Here is a 24,061-nt window from a genome sequence, read left to right as displayed (position 1 = left end):
TGATGGAATAATGAGCTAGCAATAAAACAAATTTTTGAGCAAAAGAAGGAACGATTGGGATAAAATGATCATGCGAAAATATTGATTTCGGATACCTGAAGTCGGGGCCCATCTAATTGCTGTTTATGCATCATTGACTGTTCAAAAATCAGTAAATCTAGACACTAGTGTAGGAAATACTTCAATAGATATTGTAACTACACAATCGTCTCCAAGAACAACTCCAGGCTCGGTTACATCTCGTACCTGGACTTCCTAGAGTCAGGGTCGCGATTCGAAAATCAGGTGCTTTCTGTTTGATGTATTTCAAATATCTGAACTAATTTTAATATTCAATGGTACTCAGAAGCCTGAAAGCACACAATACTTCTTCCGGAGATGATTACAAGCCATGGTTCTATCCACTACCTTCCATTTCCATTTTTCTGCTTCGCTCCTGACTTATTTGTACACATCTATGCACTTCGGTCCTGTCATCCAAGAAACATATTTCACACTACACTACTCTTCCCCTGAGAGAATACCTCATCTGCAGTCTTCGTTGCTCCTCCCTCATATAGTCGATGTCTGTATATTATGATCTCGCGATGCCAAAAAACCATCTTATCATTGCATTATACAAAATCATATCATAAACTCACATATCAGTTATTCATTTTGGAGCTTCAGACAATGGATGAATCACAGGGGCCGGAATATTGTTTCCAGACACGCATCCTCAAACACTTTAAAGGCAGTGCTGCTTACATTCCTGGCATGCCAACTATGTCTTCCCCAATGGATAAGAAATTTGAGTCTGTTGATAGATTTGTCTCACGCTACAATGAGTGTAGAAACAGCTGGGAATATGGTGTAAGTTTAGGGAAGCAAGAGTACCTAGGCATTACAAAAGAGAATTTTCGTAAGATTGATGGGTTGAAAATACCAAAGGGTGTCAACAAAAAGAGTTTGATTAAGCCGAGCGAAGACTGGTTCGAGGAACATCCTGATTTCCGTAAAGAATGGGAGAGCAAAATGAGAAGTTTGCGTAGAGGAGAAGAAATCATCGAGGCCAAGGTGTGCATCATTTTTGGAATAATACTTGCAGCATCTGCTAATGATTCAACTCATCACAGACGCTTAGTGATGCTTTTATGAACGATCCCGTGGGAAAATTCTTTTTCAATCATCTGACAACAAACAGTTAATGAGTATGATAGGATTCTGGAATGATACATGTCACCCAGCATCGAAGAAACATGGGCTCAAAAGGAGTTTTATATTTTCTAGAGGTCTGAGTTTCCTCTCTCGATTCGCATAACATTGACTCATTCGATACTTTCAAGCCTACATTAGAAAGCGGCCCTAGTCAACCAGTGCTTCCACCCAGTCGAGCTCAACAGAGTGTACAGCCGTCTCTGAATACTGCTGGCTTCTTATTGGCAAAGCCAAATCCTAACCCTGATCTTCAAAGACACAGCAAACTCAGCGACGATCCCATCAATCCCACTACATATTCTGGGATGCCCTCTCAGACCCCCGACAATGGCAACCCATCTTCAACCACCCCAGGTGCAACTACAAGACCGGCTTATGGTGATAATAGCAGTACAGATGGATGGACCAACCGATATCCATGAGGATATTCTAGTCTCAAGACTCTCACCAATAGGTTAGTTCATGAAGCTTGGTATGTGACAAGGCCACTAAAAGAAAATTAGAATCGAATAAATTTCGATGTGGCATTGATAATGGGAGAAACACGATGATATGGTAGTTGAATTCAGAGCTAGACTCACCTGTAAAGCGCATGACATTCGTTCTATGATTGTTTCATCCAGCAGTCTGCAGATAACCCAGCGCCTACGTACTGAAAGGGTCTAGAATCCCACTGTTTTAGGTGTGGGAAAGCGATTTTAACGAGAGATCGACTATTATCAATATAAAGACTTCTTTCTTTGAATTGCGGTTTCTAAAAAGCTTCTGTCTCCACTGCATGACTACTTGAGGGTTCAGAAATCCCATTCTAAAGCCCACATCCCGTCAATAACTGGAATGTGAATATTCAACCTGTCATCACCACTGTAAAAGCTTTGATGGCTGAAGCCGAACGGACAGTCTGTCATTTAACGCCACGAATACAATCACACTCTCTTCACTTGTCAAGGAGCAATCGTGTAGCTCTCGATACTCTGTAGCGCTTTGTTCGTGATTGTATGATTCCAAGGCTGTTGATTTAAAGATGCGTGGTGTGAAGCCTGCACGCTATGTGTCAGCAATCTGCAGGCTGCACGTGAACTTGCGCAACACAACAAACGCGCTTCATTGAACATTTCCAAACAACTGTATTGCATTGACAATTCATACCTCCCAGGGAGCATTGAGCTATTTTCCTTTTCCCCTCGCCAGTAGGTACAGGATGTACACAAAAAGCATTGAGATCTTATCAAGAAACTTGAGGAGCTGCATTTTTTTTCCTTGAGAGGAAGGATGGGAGATTCTCGTAAGTCGAAGGACCACGATAGTCTTTTACCGGTTAAGTTGTTAGTTGGCGGCTTATTATTGTGTGTTCAAGATGAATACACTTACCTGAATATGCCAGAGTTCTCAGGAGATTTTCAAAACTCATCTGGATCGAGAAGCATGCACTCTCCTCAAGACTGGTGTATCGCAGCCTATACGATATTCGGCCATTCTTCACGAGTATGATCAAACAGCAACTCTGATCGTCGGGCCTCCAAAATTTGCCATTCAGGGCTTTTAGATGGAGAAAGTTTGTCTGCAAAAGTCTTTACTCAAGATCAGAACGACTTCGTTCAGCTAACGGATTCCTCCCAATGTTTTTCACCCCGAAGATCGTAAGAATGGCAATGAATCATCACTGCAGTACTAGCTGCGGATTTTGATCTCAGAACCGATACTGCTTATGAGAATTTGAAGCCATTGGAATATGTTGCAGATGTCGGGAAGCGTACTTTGAGTGAATGTGGCATGAGAGACTTAGCTACAGAGCTCCTCAACCAGATTGTATCGTCCGATGATCAACCACAAAGTTGCCAAATGAGGAGTTTCGGACATAGAATTGTGTCTGCCGGCATCGCCATTAATATATATGAATTTGAGGAGGATAATATGACAACGTTAGGGTAGCAACGATGAAAAACTTGTAAGGGAGTGAGAACTTAATATCACTTGAACATGTCCAAGCATTTATTTTATTTAATTTCGCATTTTTATTGGTCATCTAAGTCTCTTCGCTGCATCAACTCTCATTATCTACCTAGTATGGCTCAAAAAGTATTCACTATCCATTCTCTTCCACCAAGGACCGCGAAAACCCGCTTCTTCGCTCAAACTATAAGATTCATCGAATTTTCTCTCAATACCACCTGAAAGGCGAATCTGACACAATTTTGTACAATCACTGCTTCCACTTCGCTTTCTACCAACCCTCTTGATTTCTTATTGCGCTTTTGTACCCAGAACTTGCTTCATTTAAGGCAATATTCTACCTGGGTAGCTTTCGAATCCAATACAACTTTTGCCATGTCGATCCAACAGCTTTCTAGATTTCTAAATGATCAGAATGGATTTCGTCGTCGAGCTCGAGGCTCTTCCCGTGCAGTATTCTTGCAATACGATTATTCTGAATCGCAACAAGTATTTGCGAATAAATTTCCTACCTGTCAGCTCTCTGGGCTCGGTGGTCTGAAAGATTGGGAATGGTTCATCGACGAAAAAAGTAAGATCTTACAATCTGCTTGAGCATGTCTGTTGTCGATTACCACTGATCGTGAATTGTAGGCAAACCAAACATCCGACCAAGCTTTTACAATGACAGATTACACATCCCAATAGGCCCTGTCCCGGCTCCCGCAACAAGTATTGAACAATGCAAGTCGGAGACGCCAATCAACGTGTTGGGCTTTCTTTATACTCTATCATTCGAAGAATTGAATGCGCTAGCACAAGAGCAATGTTTAGAAGGCAGACAGCAGCTTTACGTTCCTGTTCAAATTAAGCCCACGTCAATTAATAGTTTTGATACAAAGATGGTTGTGGCAACCATTTTCGTAGACATGGCTACCACCAGAGGAGGTTCCGTTGATTTGACAAATGAATCAACGAACTTAAAATGGGTTACGGCGATCAAACGTATGTACCTATCAGGAATTTTGGAGTGGTATAGGAAAAGTATCGAGGCCAAACTTAGAGGATGGGATAAGAGGGCTGAACCTCTTCTTGTTCGTCTTAATCCAAATCCTACTATTGATCCGCGGACAGCCCAGAGACAGGCAGCTCTCATCATGAATGCAAGACTCAAACAACAGCAAGATCAAGAGCAAGAAGATCAGCCAGGGCGACAACAGCAGATGAAAGGACCAAGTCGACCAATGATCACAATTTCTCAAAGACAGCGAGACTTTATGCTGCAGCAGATCCTGAATCATGGAATGATATCATCGGAGGCCGTGCTAAAGCTTAGCGAGCCACAAAAGACTCTTATGGTCGACACCTATCTACGCAGACAACAAAAGGCAATTTATGTAAGAAACAAAACAGAGAAGAAACGACTCGAGGAAGCTTCTCAAGTTTCTGATCCAAGGATTGGAATGACAGGACCACAAGGAAATGTTAAGGCCACAGGACAGCAAACAAACCCACGTGAAGAGGCTATTCTCAACGACATACTTCGAAAGCAAAAAGATGCAGCGCGAAAGCAAAATTCTACAGGAAGTTCTAGAATGCCGCCACCAGCACAACCAGTTCGCAGATATTCGCAAAGTAGTCTAGGGAGAGGTCAAGAACAAGCACAGGCACAGGCACAAGCACAAAACGGAATTAACACGCCTTTAACACAACTCAACTATCCTCAAAATCCCAATAATCTCAAACGACAAGCTTCGAATCCAATCTTTAACGCTATTGGCACGCAAGGTGCTAAACGACAGAGTACGGGAAATACAGGTGGTAAAGCGGAAGGTCCACAGAAGTTTAATAGAAATAATGGAGAGATGATAGATCCAGTTTTGAATCCAAACGCAAAGAAGAATTCAAGTGTTGCTCAGGAACCCAAACCCAAGACACGAGGTCGACCCAGGAAGAGTCGGGCTAAGGTACCGCCTACCGGGGATTCGAATAATCTGAATCAAGGTCGACAGAATAGTCAAGTCGTAGGAACTAGCATGAGCTCAGGTGGAAAGGTACGCGCGGATGTCAATGCGAACGGTAATGCGATATCTGGAAGTCAAGCACAAGCGGCTCCTGGAAATTTGAATCAAGTAGCGGGCAATGGAATCGGTAATGCGTATTCGAATGGAGGCCCCAATACGCAGAATAGATCACAAGCTCTTCCGCATGTGGAACAAGCAGCGAAGATGGTGGATTATTTTCAGCCGAAAGCTCATGGGGAGAATGCGGGAGATGGAAGGTTGCAGTAGGTGTGAGATGAAGGGGTGGGAAGATTGGGATGCGAGAGAATGATATAGAGCCAGAGAGGGAGTTACATAGAATGGGCATATACTCACACTCGATACCACACGATACTTCTGCAGCCCTTTGGAAATCAAGCAGGTATGTACGATTTTCCAAACGACCATCGGTCGAGCTTGTCGTCTAGAGGGTAGTGGACACGGGATTGCCTCTGGCTATGGTCAGACGGGGGGAGGATTTCTTGAATCACTTTCGCATAGCTGGAGTCGGGGTAAAGGGAAAGTTTATGTTTTCTTTTTGAACGCGAGAGTGGAATCGAGATCTGGGATGGTGATTATATGAAGATGATAGATATGATATAGAGGATGTTTGAGGGTCATCATGCGCAAGTTGTCAATGATGATAAATGCATAGAGATAGTAACCTGTTTTTCAATGATAGGATCGCGGGTGGTTGAGAAGTGAGGAAGTGATGCGAGTGGGATGAATGAAAAGCCTTTATTTCGATTGTGAATGATCGTATTCGTGAAGTAAAGTGTCTTGTGTATGCCATGTGTCTGGAGTGATGGTAATAGACGATGCGTTGAAAAAGATAATGAATCAATGGATGTCAGGGACAATGGCTAGAGATAGAATGGCGAGATGAGCACGTGGAAGTTCAATGTGACAAAGAGGATAGTTGATACATAAATATATTTCATTACAATCCCCCCACTGGTCCGCAGACACCATCTTAACACTACAACTTAGTTTTCTTTCCTTCACTCTCTACAATGCCACCCGTCAGACGTGGTGCATAAGATGATCTGTACTCAACCTTCTTAACAGGTCTCTCTGGTCTCTCCCTCTTCTCTCCTGGAACCCTCGGCACAACAGGCTCATCATTAGCTCCAACTCTACCACCAGATTCACGTTCCTCGCGTGGGTGTCTTTCGTTGGGGTTCTTGGATCCATCCTTTCCATATCGCTTCTTATATCTCAACTGATCATCCTCTGCAAATTCCATGCGTAAAGGACGCCCTTGAATCTTGTTCACCCACCATTTCCTTGTTTTGGTTTTTGGTTTCTTAGACTTCTCTGCTTTTGGTTTGGCTTCGGTTTCTGAATCGGAATCGGAATCGGAATCGGAATCGCTGGACTCAGATGAGGATTCTGCGTCGGAAAGGTCTTCTTCAATCAGGACCCAACCTTTAACTGCACTCTGCGCAGCTGATACTTCTTCGAATGTGACCCAAGCGTAACCTTTGCATTTTCCTGAATCTTCGAATGTTGCAACGTGAATCTTTTCAATGGCTCCACACTTTTCAAAATGCTCCTTGATAACTTCTTCCGTAGCATCGAATCGTAAATTGCCGACAAAGATCTTCTTGCTGGGTGGCTTGCCTTCAATCACAGCCTCCTTCTTTTCTGGTCGACCCTCAAAAGATTTGTTGTCTTTAATGAGAAGTCTTCGACCAGTGAGCAATTGCTCAGATAATTCAACTGCCAACTTGACTTGATCCTCAGTAGCAAAATCCACATAAGCAAATCCCTTATTATGAACAGGCTTTCCAAACTTCTTCTCCACCTTGTTCGCAGGCTTTCCATCGTTAGGGCCAGGCATGTGAATTCTGGTTATGTGCTCCTCTTCAAGATCCGAGAACTCCACAAACCATTTGCGTAACTCTTCTTTTGATACACTCCAAGGTAAATTTCCAACCCACACACCATGACCTGAACGCTTTTCTACTTCGGCCTTCTTCTTAGCTTCGGGTTCGGGAGAGGATTCTGCGCCAGATTTGGAAGGGGGAAGTGGTTTGCCTTTCTTTAGACGACGGAGAGCTTTCTTAGAAGGAGGTTCTGGGAGGGTAATATCGACTTCAATTTCTTCGACGGAGGATTTGCGTTTTTTGGTTGGTGGTTCTTCGGACGTCTCATCGTTATTTATTTCTGCGGCTTCTTCTTCAGTTCCTGTTGGGTCTAATTCTTCCGTTTCCACTGAAGCCTCAACTGGTTCCTCTTTCTTATCTTTCTTCTCCTTCTTCGTTCGCTTCTTTTTAGATTCGATCGGGGTGTTTTCATCAGCACCTGTCATCTCAGTATCGATATCAATTGACTCGGTGGAAACTGGTTGTTCTGTAATAGCGCTTGACTTTCTCTTCTTGCTCTCTTTCTTTTCCTTCTTCTCCTTTCTCTCTTTCTTGTGATCTTTAGTTGATTCCATGGTGTCTGATTCAACAATTAATGGTGCCATATTGTGTTTGAAAATATAAGGCAATTGATAAAATGTACATCTCCAATAAAATTAATCCATCAAAATTTCTTATCGAGAAACTTTCCTCGTCGGCGATGCGGTGATAAGATGACCCGGATCTAACGAGGTCTGGACTAGCCTTTTGAGCTTACCTTGAGAAGGCTGCGCTGTTGTTGTAGTGCACAGGCTATTTTCACCCTGAACTAATCTCAATAACTCTCAGCCTGATGATGCTCTAAATATATGCTTCATTCTTATTCAATAATCAATCTCGGTTCTGCGACGACGGTGATCCTTTTCCTGATTTTGTTGCAACAACAACAATTTCATCGACAATCATCCCATCAAGAAATCGCTACGATTCCATATTTAAGGATAATATAGTCGAACATGACGTCGTCCCTCGATGAAGAAATCTTGGGTGAGGATATTACAGAACACGAGGAAGGTGCTCAAAGCAGTCCGCCCGATGAAGTCAAACCGCCGCCATACAAGTCGTTTCGGTACGTCGCTCCCTCAATTCCATTCCAATAATTCCTGAAAGATTCACTTGGAGAGCTGGCGAGAGCAGTTGTGACTGTACTTCATTCTCTATGAGTTAAATACTCACTTGTGCTGTTGCAAACCCAACCTTGCGAACCCAACATTACAAACTCACCCACAAGTTACATATCTACTTAGCACGATCATCAGCTAATATGTGCGATTATAGAAAGAAGTATCGCAAGATGCGAATAAAGTTCGATGAAGCCATGCGCCAAAGTAATCATTTATTCATGGAGGAGCAGTTGGCGGATGAGACAGCGAAGAAGTTGGCGCGCGAAAATGAGTTAGTGGAGATTCGAACTTGCTTTTGGGAACATGGCTAACAAAATAATTTACAGTCGGCTCATGGATTTACTACTAGATATTAATAACTCTGCTCAAATACCAGCCGATAAGCGCATCGATTTGAGCCTTGGTGGACCTGCTCTTGCGGACGTTCCTGCTCTAGTCACAAAAGAAGAGCTTGCGAAAGCTGCCGAAGACACATCACCTGAAGGTCAAGCCCTTTACAAAGAGCTTCAGGATTTATTGAAGGACAAAGATGACACGAATACCACGGACAAACCAACCCAATCTCTTGCGAAGCTCATGTCGACCGTGCCACACATATCTTTGATGAATTCTCACGTCTCTCCTGAATCGTTGGCTGATTTTGAGCCTCAGCCTGGCAAGAAGTATCCAATTGGTTACATGTCTCTGGAAGAAATGGATATATACCTCCACGAAGTTGATGCGTCAATTAATATAGTCCCTGGCATGGCGACCGTTGTCTATCCTCCTACAGCACAAGATGTCACACTCAAGAATCCACATAGTGTTCTCAACTGGCTTCGACGTCATGAACCTAAGATATTTCTCCAAGATGGTGAAGGTCCTATCGAAAAAATAAATACCAAACCTGGTGCTCTACGTGGAGCAGGAAAACGCATTCATATTCCCGCGCCCGCCCGTCAAGATTCCTTGGAAATTGTTGAAGAGGATGGTATTGGCTATGATGCTACTTTAAGTGGAAACAGCTCTAAAATAAAACGAAAGCGAGATGCCGAAGATGATGGTGGATATACACCCAAATCCGGTAACCCAATCAATAAGACTAAGAGGCAAAGGCCGTCCAAAAAGAAGTCTGATCCACCCGGCGAATCAACTCCTTCCTCGAGTTCAAGAAAGAGCAAATCGAGAGCAAAACTTCCATCGCCTGTCGACACGGGTCCAACCCCGCATCCTTTTGGTCCAATCGATTAAACGATTCTTGTGTCATTGAACATGGGTCATCTGAACGTACTTCAAGGAATTGCGACTCAAATCTTCAAGGAGGTATAGAACTTGAAGAACTGCAGTTATAATTCGGAAAATTTGATATATTGAGACTGTATTTTATAGGAAGGAAAGGGAGCTTTTATGATGAACGGATGGATTACTTTCTTGGAGTTAGGGGCAAGGGATTGATATCTGGCTCGCTTCTAAATGCAAAGGGTTTAGGAAAGATGCATCATTTGTACGATACCGGGGGAAAGGAAAATATTGAGGAATCGATGGCTTATCGTTTCTCCAAAGATTTATAGAGGATAGTTAAGGAATGAGTAAAAGTAAAGGAATGATGCTTATTAGGTACTTTCATGATTAATTAATTTGGGATGATTATGGCTACTTGATATTGATATGTATGCATCGATGATTTGTTCAAGGAGAATATATATATCATCAAGATGCGCTGGTCAAAGGGAAAAGGGATAGAAGTATTAGCGAGAGAAAAGCTACCTAGTTAGATGTCAGATCTCTTTGAGAGTAAAGGTTAGGATGACGATGATATCATTGAAATAGGGTCTACACCTGACAGGCTACCTCATCAGCATAGTCTAACAAAATTCGTGCTTGGACATTGAATTCTTAAAATCAGAATGTTTGATGGTTCCAACCATGGCCATTCCTCCACCCATCTCAACATCATCATCCACATTCCACGTGATAAAGAAAGCTCTCACTCTTTTCCGGAACCATTTCCGAAGCGGCCCTTGTAAACTGAACCCTTGTCTACGACTCCTCGCAATTGATGCAGCATCGCCAGTCCGCCATTTGGCCGCTGCTAAATCAACCGATGTGGGGGTAGCTGCAGAGCAAAATGTTATGGAAAAGCTCCGTTGTCGGATAGAGCTTTTGATTCGTAGGCGGGGCACAGCTGATGGATATTTCAGGATTTGGTGAGCATATAGAAAAGAGAGATATTGTGCCTATGATGGATGAATTGAGTGACTGGTTGTATGATTTTGTGTGTAACTTTCCTCTCGTTTCATAGTTTCCGGGTTCGGTCAATTAGATGAATATTACTCCTACAAAATTCCATGGGTAGAGTGAAAGCGGGAGTGAAGTATGAATTGGGGGAAAAGGGAGATTGGAGTCAATGGATTGGATAATCATGGGATAATAGAATGATTAAATTGAATAAGATGTACCAAATTCATTATGTATTGGAAATGCGGATGTTTGGTCATTCATTGTTAAGATGTGACTCCGTTATCGATGTGAAAGCTTGAGCTTGGAAAATTCCTTCCTTTCTTCCCCTCCTTCCCGTCCTTATTTAAAGTTATTCTAGATTTTCTATACACACACACATACATACATATACACTCCTGCAAAATATACAACCTAGAATTGACCCGAGAATATATTCCTCCAGTTTCCAATTCCTCCCTCATTGCTTCCCTCCGAGACATCGTCTCCTTTCCCGCGGTTAAGAGATCCACCACGTTCCTCACTGGTCCTCGGTACAAGCAAGCGCATTGCAGCTGGGAATTTCAAACGTCCGATCGGCCAAGCAGAGTAGCCGTCGAATTCTTTATCAAAAAGCCTCGTCTGCACCTCTTCGACAATGTCTCTCCACCGCAGCATTACCTCTTCCCTTCTTCGCAGCGCACCTCGAACCTCAATCTTCACCCCACGATTTGGCAGCGCCATTACACATTCGCGCACCATGGCATCCGCAGCTTCTTTCCAAAAAATTAAGGTCAAGAACCCAATTGTCGAATTGGATGGTGATGAAATGACACGCATTATCTGGAAGGATATCAAGGATAAATTCATTCATCCTTATTTGGATGTTGATTTAAAATATTATGATTTGGGCTTGGAGTATAGAGATCAGACCAACGATCAGGTTACCATTGATGCGGCAGAAGCTATTAAGAAGTATTCTGTTGGTGTTAAGTGTGCTACCATTACCCCGGATGAAGCTAGAGTTAAGGAATTTAATTTGAAGCAGAGTGAGTCTTTTTTCCTTTTAAAAAAACTGCATGTTTCAGCGAAAATGTGAAGCTAGAAAAGAAGCTAATGAGTCTTAAATAGTGTGGCTTTCACCAAACGGTACGATCCGCAATCATCTAGGAGGAACCGTCTTCCGCGAACCTATCGTTATTCCACGTATCCCCCGTCTTGTGCCTGGCTGGAAAAAGCCAATCATCATCGGTCGTCATGCATTTGGAGATCAATACCGCGCCAAAGATATGGTTGTTCCTGGGCCAGGTACTCTTACCATGACTTTTACTCCCAAGGATGGCAAGCCAACAGAAACTGTCGTCTATGATTTCAAATCAGGAGGAGGAGTTGCCCAAACCCAATACAATACCGATGAATCCATTAGTGGATTTGCTCATGCCAGTTTCAAGATGGCTCTTAACAAGGGATTACCTTTGTATATGAGCACCAAGAACACAATTTTGAAGAAGTATGATGGTAGATTCAAAGATATCTTTGAGGAGATTTTCCAAAAGGAATATAAGACTCAATTTGAGGAGAAGAACATCTGGTATGAACATCGATTGATCGATGATATGGTTGCGCAAATGATGAAGAGTTCAGGTGGTTATGTTATGGCTTTGAAGAGTATGTTTTCCCTCAACCATATTTTATGTCTCCAGATGGAATAAGCTGACTCAAATCACCAGACTACGACGGAGATGTTCAATCTGACATTGTAGCCCAGGGATTTGGTTCCCTTGGTCTCATGACCTCAGTTCTCATCACCCCCGATGGAAAGACCTTCGAATCCGAGGCTGCACACGGAACAGTCACCCGTCATTACCGTGAACATCAAAAGGGTAACCCTACATCCACAAACCCCATTGCATCAATCTTTGCCTGGACAAGAGGTTTGATCCAAAGAGGTAACTTGGATAATACCCCAGAAGTCGTGGCTTTTGCAGAGAGCTTGGAACAAGCTTGTGTGGATGTTGTTGATAAGGAGGGTATCATGACCAAGGATTTGGCATTGGCTTGTGGAAACACCGGAAAGGGAGATTATGTTACCACTGGAGAATATTTGGAGGCTGTTGAGAGAAGAATGAAGGGGCTCTTGAAGGAGAAGTTGTAGAGTGCAATTTTATGAGTTAAGATTTACATCATGGAGTTAATATATACTTGTTGTGGGTGATGATTTGGTGCGTGTGGAGGAGGTGGATAGCCCATATATCGATCTAGATGGTTGGTGCGTCTGTGCATGCGTTGGTTGGTACAAATAAGTCTGTTTTTTTCGTTACAATGCATTTTCTGGAGTGGAGAACCCTGTCTACGGATAGGATAATTTAGTAAACATCATTTAGGAAGTATATCATATTATGAGTGGGCGAAAACTTGGTCTACTTGGCTTTTGGCATGCATGTGTGGCTTTTTGGTGGGGATGATGGTTTGTGAGGGATTGGGATGACAGTGAGAAAAGGACGGGAGGTGGAAGAAAGAAGAGGCAAAAAGAGGAGAAAGAAAAGAAGTTAAATGGGAGAAAATGGAAAGAAGGAGAATAGGAGAGAGAAGGGGGAGGAGCGGAAAGGAGGGAAATATAGGAAGTATATATTGGAATTTTGTATAAGCATTTGAAGGTGATTTTGGATGTGAGTCTGAATCGAAATTCGTATGCTTGTGTGTGTGAATATGTAAATTCTGAAATGAGAAATGAGAAACGAGAATTATGGTTATGGGGTGGGATGTGTGATGTGTGATGATAGGGCGGGAATCTAGAGTTGGTGAAGAATAGAAAAAGATACGAAGCAAGATAAGCGGGACATCGGAATATTAGGGGTGAATATGGAATGTGAGGATACTGGCATAGATTGAAAGGGTAGAAGGAATAGATTGGTGTTTTGAGGGGGTATTTGGGGAGGGATCATGGAAGATGGAGTGATGGAGTGATGGGCTGATGGAAAGTTTGGGGGAGGGTGATTGAGTCTAGGGGCGAAAAGAGGGAAAGTATGAGAAGAGATGAGAGGGGAAGGGAATGAGACGTTTGGGGAAAGTATTGCGGTATATGTAAGGTTGTGGTAGCATGTAGGATAAAGGGTGTAGGTGTTTGAATATGGGATGAACGATAAAGGATGGCCTTGAGGAGAATTTTGATGACTGTCCAAAAGTTAAGATGAAGAGTTGAAAGCTTAATTGAGAATAGATGGGTATGGAAATATTAAGTAAGGAGACGAAGTCAATGGACATGGCGGTGCGCAAAAATCAAATCATCAGAAAGAGAAAGATGTTGTGAAAAACAAATAAATTTTTTCCGTTATTATAAGAAATACTAGCCTGGGTACAATAAAGCAATTAAAAGACCACATCCTCCTATCCCTTCCAAATTCCTATCCGTAGTCTTCATTAAATCATTAAGGAGTGTAGTGTAAGAGAAACAAATATAAACTAAAACCCGTCAAAAAGCCTCCATCCGTCATAGCCATCATCGAAATCATAAGTTAGAGTGAATCCGTTTGAATGAAAGGAATCGTACGATTTCTGTATCCGGATAGATCAGTCATCGCTCACAAAGTCACAGTTTTCGATCTCTTGGACTTACATTTCTTTTCGGATCCCCATCCGCCCCAGTTACCGCCCTTGTAGGAGTCCGATGGGCATCCTCCAACATCACAGATAGCCTTGGGGTACTTGGCATCATAGTCTGCTCTGCTATAGGAGTACGCCTGGCTAACAGACCAGTACTCGGATCCTCTCCATTGGCCGTAGTTGGTTGCGTGGTTGGGAGCCCAGACTTCGGTATACATGGAACAGTAGATTCCTTGAGGTTTGTTGCTTTGACTCAATACGTAGACGACGGCTTGATTGCAGATGGCTGGGTGGCCGGAAGAAGGAGGATGCTCAAGGTTGTATTTGGATTGCGCTGTGCAGGCGGATGTACAGGCGACGACTCCGTACTCGTAGGTTTTGACATCGTCGAAAGAGAAGAACTTGTAGCCCATGTAGGTATCAGTCTTGGTGACTGGATCGAGAGGGGCCTGCATGGCTCCTCCGAGAGAAACTGGGCCATTGTATTTATCACAAGGTTCTGGGGAGTACTTTTTGTTGTATCCATTGGATCCGGAAATGACGACGCGGAAGTCCTCTGGGGGATTGTTAGTATGCTGTAAGATGTGATTGCTCCAAATGGGGAGGGAAAAAAGCCTACTTCTATATTGGCCAGTATTGGTAGCAGTCTCCTTCTTGATTTGAACACCCCACTTCACACATTTGTAGTTGATGGTGGAAGGTGGGTTGGAGCACTTGTAGCCAGGATCAACAGTGGGATCACGTTCAAAGTAGATGTTGAAGGCAATGCAGGCTTCTTGTTGATCGCAGTATTGAGCACACTCAACAGTGTCATAGGATTTCAAGGTCTTATAACCAAGATACGAGGTGGTCTGGGTAGAGCCTTTGAGCTCAGAGAAAGCAAGAGTGTACCCTTGTGGGGTAGGAGCTTTAGAAGCAACCTTGTTGTATTGAGGGTCGGCCAAAAAAGCATCGGCGGTATCTGGTCTTTTACGTTGTCAGTCGGAGTCTAAGTTTAAAGTTATCATGTGCTATGAACTTACTTGGAGTTTGGGCCATAGCCGAGAGGTTGTTGCTCGCAATCGCGTTTGGAAAGATTGCGCTTTCTAGCGGCTCCGTCTGGAGCAGCAACATCGTTTACTGCCGCAGCTCCTTCGAGGACGGCATCAGAAACTGGCTTAATCCCGACATCTTGGGAAGAGACGTCGACTGGAGCAGCAGACACTTCAGCTTGCGGAAGAGCGTCAATGGCACCCAAATCGATGTCTTGGGGAAGTGGATTGGCAAAGGCTAAGGCTGCAAAAGCTGAAGCGATGATGACGGGACGCATTTTGATTCTTGAGCAAAGGTTTACTTGAGTTGATTGTGAGTGTAAGATGATTGAGAAGATGTTGATTATCTTGGTTTGAAGTGAAAAAGATCCCCATTCTTATACTTCTTCATCACGTAGAGAATGAATTTTGATATGAGTCCATAGAGTCTGATGGACTCGACTTGAGCCCAAGACTTGAAGATCAAGCGTGGACTGTACTGCTTGCTGCAGATCAAGCGCCACATTCAATAGAATGAGGGGTCGAAGATAGGGTCAGATTCCAGATGCCAGCTCCCATAGATGTATGAACTCGGGTGTTCATCAGCAGCATCGAGAAACTCATGGAGTTGATCCCTTGTACATTTGGTATAATATCCTGCATCTTTCAAGCCACATGAAGTATAATTTGTTCTCATTCTACTTGAATAAAAATCCATTGACTGTTGTGGCACTAGTCTTTCGACATTTCGTCAATTGCAAAGACGTCGCTATTGCACTAGGTTTCTCGGAGAATACTAACCCCAAAATGATAATCGCAATATCCAAAGACTTGGTAAAGAGCTTACAAAGAAAAAGAGAGAGCCACCAGATTCCAATTGAGGTGATTCAAGGTGTTCTGGCCGTGCGCAATATTCGGAAGATTTCTTGATTCCGAATCGGAATTTTTACTGGTGACTATGATTAGAGTTGAGAGTGTGTACCGATGTGATCAATTTGGGAAGAGCCTCGCATGGAGAGCACCATTTGTCCGAAAAAGGAATTCTTAGGCTTACAGATACATGAGCTTAGTTAGCAAGATCAAGCTCGGAATAGTCTAATGATATTCGGCCAAGCCACTAGGAAATCCGGAGATGAAATCCTCAGGTTCATAAATACAAAACTTTGTTCGGCAAGGTTTGCCCGGAATAGTTTAGAGCTAATCACACGGTCCATACCGTCGAGAAACGTAGGGACGGTAATATGCTTACCGTGATCAGGTACCAGGAACAAGCGAATACCAATATTAAAACTCCGAGAGCATGACGAACATGTGAATATGCAAGACAAATCGTTGTTTTCGTAAGACCTACCCGCCACGATGATCTTTGGATCTTGATATGCTACATGAGAGAGGAATTTCCTTTGGTTCCTATCAGCTGGTAACTGCTATGATTGTTCATCACGGGGAATGGACTTGTGGAACTCCAACAATTTCTGAAGATTTTCCGAGCTGAGAGCTAGGTGGATCTTCTCCGCCAAGTGGACTTGAGCATGTTCATACATGCAGATGTGTATCGCACTTCTCAAGAAAATAGTGAGCTGTCACTGCCAATATTGATTGCGAGACGGGCTGAATAATTTCATGTAAGCTTTAACATGACAATTGTATGCCACGCGTAAAAGGTACGTAAGAATCACTTTTCTGTGGAATTTGACTTCAAGAACTACGAAGTTAAAGTTTTTTTTGAGGCAAAAGGGTGTCTGGGGAAGATCATCAGATTAAAGCAGATCTCCCGCTGCAAAGAATGCGTGCGACGATCTAGAGCAATGACTCTTAGCTTCTCTCAGATATTAGACGACGACCCAGCGCTTCGGTAGTTTCAACGTGATAAAAACTTCAAAGGAGAATCCAAATCGGGAGTGCCAAGGCATGGTATCGTTGTATAACAGTGATAGCTTCTTCAAACCTTAATCCCGTTGATGCTAGAGTCCACTACTACACAGATACGAGATGCCACTCACTGGGCATTTTAAGAAAACGGCCTGCAAAACTAATCTCAACAACGAGGTGAAGTAGCGATTTTTTGGTTTGGATATGAGAGAACTGTCTTGGAAATGTGGACTATGTCTTTAAACCCACTACAGTTGTATACCATGTGGTAAAAAGATACCCCTCATAGGTGTCAGATTGTCAATGTCATCTCTTAGACCCGAGCAATCTGTAAGCGTTGTGTCAATCACGATGGCCGTTTCCGCTTCATATACCCATATACGGGATGCTCAATCCATTCCCAGACATCGAACTTTGAAATGATCTCGTTCCCCCAGAAATCCCTATAATTCCTAATTCTGGGTGTACGAATGAAAAATTGGGGGCAATCCGGATCAGATACTGGTACCGCACAGACAATAGTATGAACGCATGGAAGTAGACTTCCAAGTACGTCGGACTTTCCCTAATCTAAGCCGCCGGAATCCCAAGAAAGTACCAGCTGATTTATTATTGGTTGGTGTATTCAGAATGCATGTCAAAAAGGTGCGTGAGTTCAAGGTTCGCAGATCAACCCCGGACAATGTATTTAGCTAAAAAGATCACGTAACCTTAGTTGATTTGAGTTTATCTATACGCCTTGCGTTGACAATAAAAATGCATATCAAGGTTCAGACCGTCAAGCATACTACTCAAATTATGTCCACTAGAACATCATTTAATCAACAGCTGATTATTATACATCATGTACCCAAGACAGATGGCTGCTTCGGGACTTGAACCAATTCGTTCTATATCCAATCACCATTGAAGCTCAGGAGAACAAACTCTCTTTCGGTGCATAAGAAAGATACATGATCAGCTCGGTTCGAACTTTGAAGAAGCCAAAGTTTCCTATATCTGACGCTCTGGGACAAACTCAATTGTGCCACAAATATGCGTTGATAGATATGAACAAATGAGGACTTGAAAGTGGAAGACCGATATGTCATTGGGAAGTATCGAGAAGCCATGTTCTCTCAACTTTCATACTTTGGAACAAATTCAATTGTGCCACAGAAGTCTGTCGGCTACTATGCATATTAGCTGCGAAGTTGGGAGTTGGAGATCGTTCTCATTGAGAGACATCGAAATGACTCTGAACTTTGGATATCGTTTTGATTCGGAAGAGTCGTACGACGAAGCTGCGGGTATCCGAAGTATTGGGATGAATTCGAGATCACTACATCAATTTCATTATCGGGTCCTTGGATTGTAATGGCGTACCACATGAAGATGCGTCATCAGGTAGCAACAGAGAGACGAGAGTACTGGAAAGAAGAAGAACCACCTGGTAAAGAACATATTCAATGTTTTACTCTTCCTTATCTGGCAATATTGAGACTTTCAAAGATGGTTGTTTGATATTTCTGAATTGCTCATCTTTCCTTTATCTATGGAACTTTTCATTTGCTCATTTCGCGATGATAAGATGGAATTCGTGCCTGCATGTCAGCGCGTGAATTACGCCATGCACTACGCGTCATCATCAGGTACGATCTCTTGCAACCCCTTCATCTTCTCGCTTTACGCACTCTAGTCTCTTATCCCAGCATTTTTTTCTACCACTCATTATGTACGCCTACCGTACACTGCCTTGATTCTCTTGAGATATAATCAGGAGCGAAAACGTCGAATTATTCATGTACGATTCATCTGATGTACAACTCACCGTGCATGCGACAAATAAGGTCAGTTGGTTCTATTTCGAGGGAAGGTAGTTACTGCGAGCCGTGCCGCTCTGACATCAGACATTTCTTTGCGAAAACACATTGATTGTTGCTTCCCAAAGTTACAAAATATGTAAAGTATATTTGTATTTGTATTTCTTTAACACTACATTTCTCTTCTTTTTTTCTTTTCTCTCCTATAACTCAATTACTCCCCATTTTTTTCGTTGGATATTTCATGCGCCGGCGCAATACTTGAATTTAGCTGCGAAGATGTCTATATCAAAAACAAAACCACGATCCTCGCACGATGGCGACGAGGAATCTCCTCTCCTTGATCAATCACGACTAACTACCGTTGACACACACTCTGTGATTCTTCAAACGCATTCCCCGCGGATAATTATCTTACTACTTACCACGATAGTTTTCATAATTGGGTTTGGAATATACTTGACTTGGATACCATCGATGCGTATATATGAGGATATATTGTGTCATCGTTATTATGAAGAACTACAGGGACAAAGTGGGGTAGGGCCGAGTAGCACAATTGATGAAGCTAGGTGCAAGGGCGATAAGATTCAAGAAGAATTGAATATTTTGACTGCGGTATTGGAAACATTGAAAGCGTTACCAGGTAGGGAGGAGCTTCTTGAAAAGAAAAATTAAAGACTGGTGTTGATGATGTGTAGGAATGTTTATGGCTGTTCCATATGGACTCTTGGCTGATAAGTACGAATTTTTTATATCTTTAAAGTTATATGGTCAATATTTTGCGATTTGATTTGTTCTTTGATTTTCGAAGCATTTATCTGACATAGAAATAGAATTGGACGCAAACCAGTTTTTGCTTTGTCAATCCTTGGTCTCCTCCTCTCCCTTTTATTTGAAATATTCATCATGAGCGAGTGGATGATGCTACCCATCCGTGCTGTGTGGTTTGCGCCATTTTTACAATTCATTGGTGGCGGTGAAAAGACCGCTTCCGCAATATTTTATGCTATCATCTCAGATGTTACTACTCAAGATGAAAGGTATTGATCCAAATTATTTCAGATTCTTGGTTCTTAACACTGATGAATGATAGAGCAAATGCTTTCCTTTTCGCTGCATGTGCCTCACTCTCTGCAGAACTTATTGCACCAACCGTAGCAGCCACAATTATGATCTATTCTCCATGGATCTCAATATGCTGCGGAGTATTTGTTTTGACATCAGGATTGCTATGTCTCATCGCTTTTGTACCCGAAACACTCCATCTTCATGCTTCTCAAACACAAACCTCCACATTGGTCCCAGACGATTCGTCTTCGGAATACATAAGTGATTCGTCATCCGATTTCAACGAGCCCTTAAAGCCAAAACGGAAACCGACCATCACCCGCCGTCTATCTGATTTCTATACCACTAGTCGACCTCTCCTTACTCTACCCGTTCTTCTTCTCCTTCTACCATCTATGACCCGCGTCATAGGTCAACAATCAATCGAACTTTGCATCCGCTACATATCTACCCGCTTTTCCATCCCCTTATCCCACGCTTCTCTCATTCTCTCTCTACGGGCCCTGATAAACATTCTTCTCCTTCTATTTCTTATTCCCTTCCTCTCCTCCCTTCTAATAACCAAATTCCATTTCTCATCAACCCACAAAGACCTCCTCCTCGCCCGGATTTCTTCTCTCTTCCTCATTCTCGGAGCCCTCATCATCGCCATCTCGCCAAGTCTCCACCTCACAATCATCGGTCTAATAATCTACACCTTAGGCACAGGATTCGTCTCACTAGTCCGATCGTTAATCACGAGATTGGTAGATCAAAAACACGTGGCGAGAATATTCGCAATGATAGCAGTGGTGGAAACGAGTAGTGCACTTTTGACGGGACCGGCGGTCGCAGGACTTTATGAACTGGGACTTGTCTGGAGGGGAGAGTGGACGGGTTGGTTGGGTTTGCCATTTGTGGGGTTGGCGGTGGTGTGTGGGGTGGGTAGCGTGGGGGTTTGGGGGGTAAAGGGGCTGGGAAAGATGAATTTGGAGAGGGAGAGTGTGTTAAATGGGACGGAAGTAGAAAATGAGGAAGAGAGGGTATAGTGAGCTGGGTGTGGGCATGGCGTTGGCTTCAGTGATTGGTGATGATTTTCTTTCTGGATATGATGTATTATGGATGAGATCATGCTTGGTATTGGGTATGCGGTAATGTGGGATAAAGATGGCGTAGATGGCGTTGTTACTTCATACCATTGGTCATAGAGTGGTCTGGCTTCCGCGGGTATATAATAGACTAGAGTCCAATACGACATCCATAGACTAGAGCATCAGAAAAACGAAAAATAATTTACAGACGAGCTGCTCGAAAGCGATAGTATATCGTGGGAATGGATATCACATGGTAACTATCCATGAATTTTTACCGTCAAGCCAGCCTCATCTGCGATTTTTGTTATCGAATCTGATCGCCATTTTCACAACGATGACTGTCGCCTGAACGTTTTCGCCGTTACCTCGTTTGAAGTGAAGTATTTCAGCACAGCTGGTTGAAAATATTCGAATAAATCCATCATGTATCTCTGAAAATCACCTCCACCAAAGCGGCGACTTTGGGATACACCCATTGAATCGTTGAAAATGTCACCTTGCAATTTTCTGGAGTCTAATATCTAACGAGTATGAGATTTTAAATACCTGGTTATCTGGGAAGGAAGTGCGGGGGGTATGGTTAGGACGGAGGTGGATCACATGAGGGGGTTCAGGCTTCTGAAATGAATTTACTTATTTGGCTTGGGCACGTGTCAACGTCGTGTGTATTCACTGTTCTTGATATCTTCGAGCTTCGCGGCTCTCGTTTCCGCCATCAAGATCGGGAATTTTCGTTGAAGAGGTATTTAAGAGATAGCTCGGACAGTAATTTGCGTTTCCTCGCAGCGCTCAGAAAAGGTACACAAGTTCTCATGGGAACACTTTGTATTCTTTTCGTAGAATCCGATTGGTTTGGGGCTACACGGGTACTTTCATAGTTTGGGGTGAAGACGCCATTCCTTTGCGGGGAAGATTGTGGGTATTTTTATGGCTTTCTTGTTGTTGTCATTGCTGCGCCTTGGAGTTTTTTTTTTCGTTGATACTATGCATCTTAGCTACCGTTTAATCTACTACATCTTTTCGATCAGATGTGGTGGTAGGCTGTATCTTATTTGGTGAAATGAACATGAGACCTCCCTCCAAGTCTGAAGGATTGAGAAATCACTGCGACTTAAGCTGGGTAAGTTTGTAACCCCACATAAAAGCTAGGAACATAATGCGTATTTGGTGCTTTGGATCATCTTGGTAGGGGAGTACTTATATAGATAGAAACATCAGTCTTAAAACTGGAAGTGTTTGATTGCGTGATCTGAATTGATTCAGTATGGGGGTGACGTATGTTCACTTGGTCTTGTACGTGGGTTCAAGAGGGGTAATATGAGTTGATGAGCTTATCACTTTGCGCCTAGGTAATAACTCAAGTAATAGCTGTCAAGAATTATCTCGTCGATGAAAGTACTCTTCCGATTCGGAATAGATCTACTGCACTATTATTTAAGCCACCCGGCCCACAAATCTATAATTGTAGCAGCGGCTGCAACGACCGGATTGGTTTCATCAAGATAAGATTGTTGCTGCGGCATTGTGGCACCGTCAGAAGAGATAAAATGATTGAAAAAATTCATATCTAGCGAATCTGCGGGAGGACACTTGACTTGGGATCTATTGATGTTAATCACAGGTTGGGGGTATAGGACAGTGTGAGTAGACTAGTGACGATGATTATAGTGATTCTGATTCCAGACTATTGACTTGAAGACCGCTAAAGCCTTTATTATATTTTTCCCTCTAGCATTATTCCTAACCTTACGAGACGCGATCTGCAATGCTCTGACCTAGTACCTCATCCATCGCCGCTTGAGATTCCTGCAATTCCTGCAAATTGGTTCCGGTGGTTTTTGAAGAAAGGTTTTTTAAGTACCTAGGTAGTTAGCATTAGCCTAGAACTAATCAGAGCCATAAGAACAGGGTCAGCAGTCAAATCAAAGTGAATGATTCTCCACTCTGAACCTCGATCTACCACAAAGAAAAGTGCCAGCGAGCCATCATTTAAGGGGCCATCTTGACATTATTTTTAGATCAGATTGTGATCAACGACGGAAAAGCAGCCGGCCGATGTGGTGACTAGTTTTCCTGGGGCAAATTTTCCCGTATAGTGGATGGAGACTGTGACGAGGGTAGGGATAGAATGGGATTTCCAATACAATAATACAATAATGAGTGATCCATATGACAGTAACAAGTAAATGGGCAGTAAAAGCACCTCAAAGACAGAAGCTAGCAGGTCACTTGTTTTGTAAAACTCCTATTTCAAATAAAGCAACTAAAGATCTCCAACATATTTTAAGACCTTCAAATTGTGCTAACATGCCTGAATCTGGCTTGTCATGAGAGAAATTGATAAACGAGAGCCTCTGTCGTCTTATCAATGTCAAGGCCTGCGCTTCCACCATTGAAGCGTATTTATGGACCTCAGATGAAGTAGTGTCGACTTCAGATTCCTTAGACTTGGCGCATAGAGAGTTCGCATGTTCAACAGACCAAAACTCACAAGGCAATTCTTGACATGATCTCAATATTATTCTAGTTCAATCATATCTCACCAAGGAACGTTGAGAGAAAATTATGCTCGCCTCACACTATTAGATAGGGATAATAGTGAGATAGTTGGATCATTGAAAACAAGGTAGAAGAACTGGAAAATACAGAAGACTCTGATGTTGGTCTGATAGTTTCTTCGAAACAAAAGCTCCAGCTGGTAATAATCATGGTGTAGATTGGAAAGAACGGTTATGGATATGGAAAACAGCATAAACTTTAAACTTGGACTGCTGTTTACTAACAGCATCTCCATGTAGTGCTTTTGCACGACAGCGACAAAAAATGCAGAAAACCACCGTTTCTATGCAACTTATCAGTTTTAGCTATGCTATCTTCTAGGTTTACATTTTCAGAAACCCTCATCATCAGGAAAGCTCGTCCATAGTACGAAACAATTCAAACCCCATTAGCTGTGTATGAGAACACGAGACTAAGGGAATAATCTTCTCCTGCCATTTCGTTTCCATTCCCCGTTCTGAACGTTTCTAATAAGCAAGACAATTCTTCTGACTCCACCCACTTTTGAAACACCCATTGGAATCTGTAAAATGGAGAATGTCTGTTTCGGTTGCGGTGCGTTGCGGTGCGGGCTGGCGCGGCATAATGAAATTTGTTAGAATATTCCTGAGAGCATCTTTGATCCCATGGAACGAAAGATGCTGGGTGTATGTACACAAGCAAGCTTTCGTCT

At 42.8% G+C, this 24,061-nt stretch overlaps 7 protein-coding genes across 7 annotated transcripts; 5 read left to right on the top strand and 2 right to left on the bottom strand.

Moving 5' to 3' along the window:
* Positions 1-672: 672 nt before the first annotated feature.
* Positions 673-1,619, top strand: EAE97_001470 (uncharacterized protein; the record flags this gene model as incomplete). Its single annotated transcript, XM_038871981.1, has 4 exons — positions 673-1,056; positions 1,116-1,145; positions 1,200-1,271; positions 1,326-1,619. 4 exons carry the CDS (start codon positions 673-675, stop codon positions 1,617-1,619), a joined length of 780 nt encoding a protein of 259 aa, XP_038736539.1.
* A 1,906-nt stretch (positions 1,620-3,525) lies between these two features.
* EAE97_001469 (uncharacterized protein) lies at positions 3,526-5,420 on the top strand (the record flags this gene model as incomplete). Its single annotated transcript, XM_038871980.1, has 2 exons — positions 3,526-3,721; positions 3,784-5,420. 2 exons carry the CDS (start codon positions 3,526-3,528, stop codon positions 5,418-5,420), a joined length of 1,833 nt encoding a protein of 610 aa, XP_038736538.1.
* Positions 5,421-6,150: 730 nt separating this feature from the next.
* EAE97_001468 (uncharacterized protein) lies at positions 6,151-7,644 on the bottom strand (the record flags this gene model as incomplete). The annotated part of the gene is made up of 1 exon (XM_038871979.1): positions 6,151-7,644. One exon carries the CDS (start codon positions 7,642-7,644, stop codon positions 6,151-6,153), a length of 1,494 nt encoding a protein of 497 aa, XP_038736537.1.
* Positions 7,645-7,872: 228 nt separating this feature from the next.
* EAE97_001467 (uncharacterized protein) lies at positions 7,873-10,092 on the top strand. The gene is made up of 3 exons (XM_038871978.1): positions 7,873-8,147; positions 8,357-8,473; positions 8,529-10,092. Exons 1-3 carry the CDS (start codon positions 8,035-8,037, stop codon positions 9,430-9,432), a joined length of 1,134 nt encoding a protein of 377 aa, XP_038736536.1. The 5' UTR covers positions 7,873-8,034; the 3' UTR covers positions 9,433-10,092.
* A 964-nt stretch (positions 10,093-11,056) lies between these two features.
* Positions 11,057-12,553, top strand: EAE97_001466 (uncharacterized protein; the record flags this gene model as incomplete). The annotated part of the gene is made up of 3 exons (XM_038871977.1): positions 11,057-11,447; positions 11,530-12,066; positions 12,129-12,553. 3 exons carry the CDS (start codon positions 11,057-11,059, stop codon positions 12,551-12,553), a joined length of 1,353 nt encoding a protein of 450 aa, XP_038736535.1.
* A 1,330-nt stretch (positions 12,554-13,883) lies between these two features.
* EAE97_001465 (uncharacterized protein) lies at positions 13,884-15,310 on the bottom strand (the record flags this gene model as incomplete). The annotated part of the gene is made up of 4 exons (XM_038871976.1): positions 13,884-13,953; positions 14,015-14,557; positions 14,621-14,967; positions 15,024-15,310. Coding segments are annotated over 4 exons (1,179 nt in total). The 3' UTR covers positions 13,884-13,951.
* A 3,654-nt stretch (positions 15,311-18,964) lies between these two features.
* Positions 18,965-20,784, top strand: EAE97_001464 (uncharacterized protein; the record flags this gene model as incomplete). The annotated part of the gene is made up of 4 exons (XM_038871975.1): positions 18,965-19,331; positions 19,387-19,426; positions 19,522-19,728; positions 19,782-20,784. The coding sequence occupies 4 exons, from the start codon at positions 18,965-18,967 to the stop codon at positions 20,782-20,784; spliced, it is 1,617 nt and encodes a 538-aa protein (XP_038736533.1).
* Between the last annotated feature and the right edge of the window lie 3,277 nt (positions 20,785-24,061).

The sequence above is a fragment of the Botrytis byssoidea genome (assembly GCF_014898295.1).
Source record: "Botrytis byssoidea strain MUCL 94 chromosome Unknown BBYS_003, whole genome shotgun sequence".
Taxonomy (NCBI): domain Eukaryota; kingdom Fungi; phylum Ascomycota; class Leotiomycetes; order Helotiales; family Sclerotiniaceae; genus Botrytis; species Botrytis byssoidea.
The sequence above is the reverse complement of the archived record's forward strand: the minus strand, read 5'-3'. Positions and strand labels throughout refer to the sequence as shown.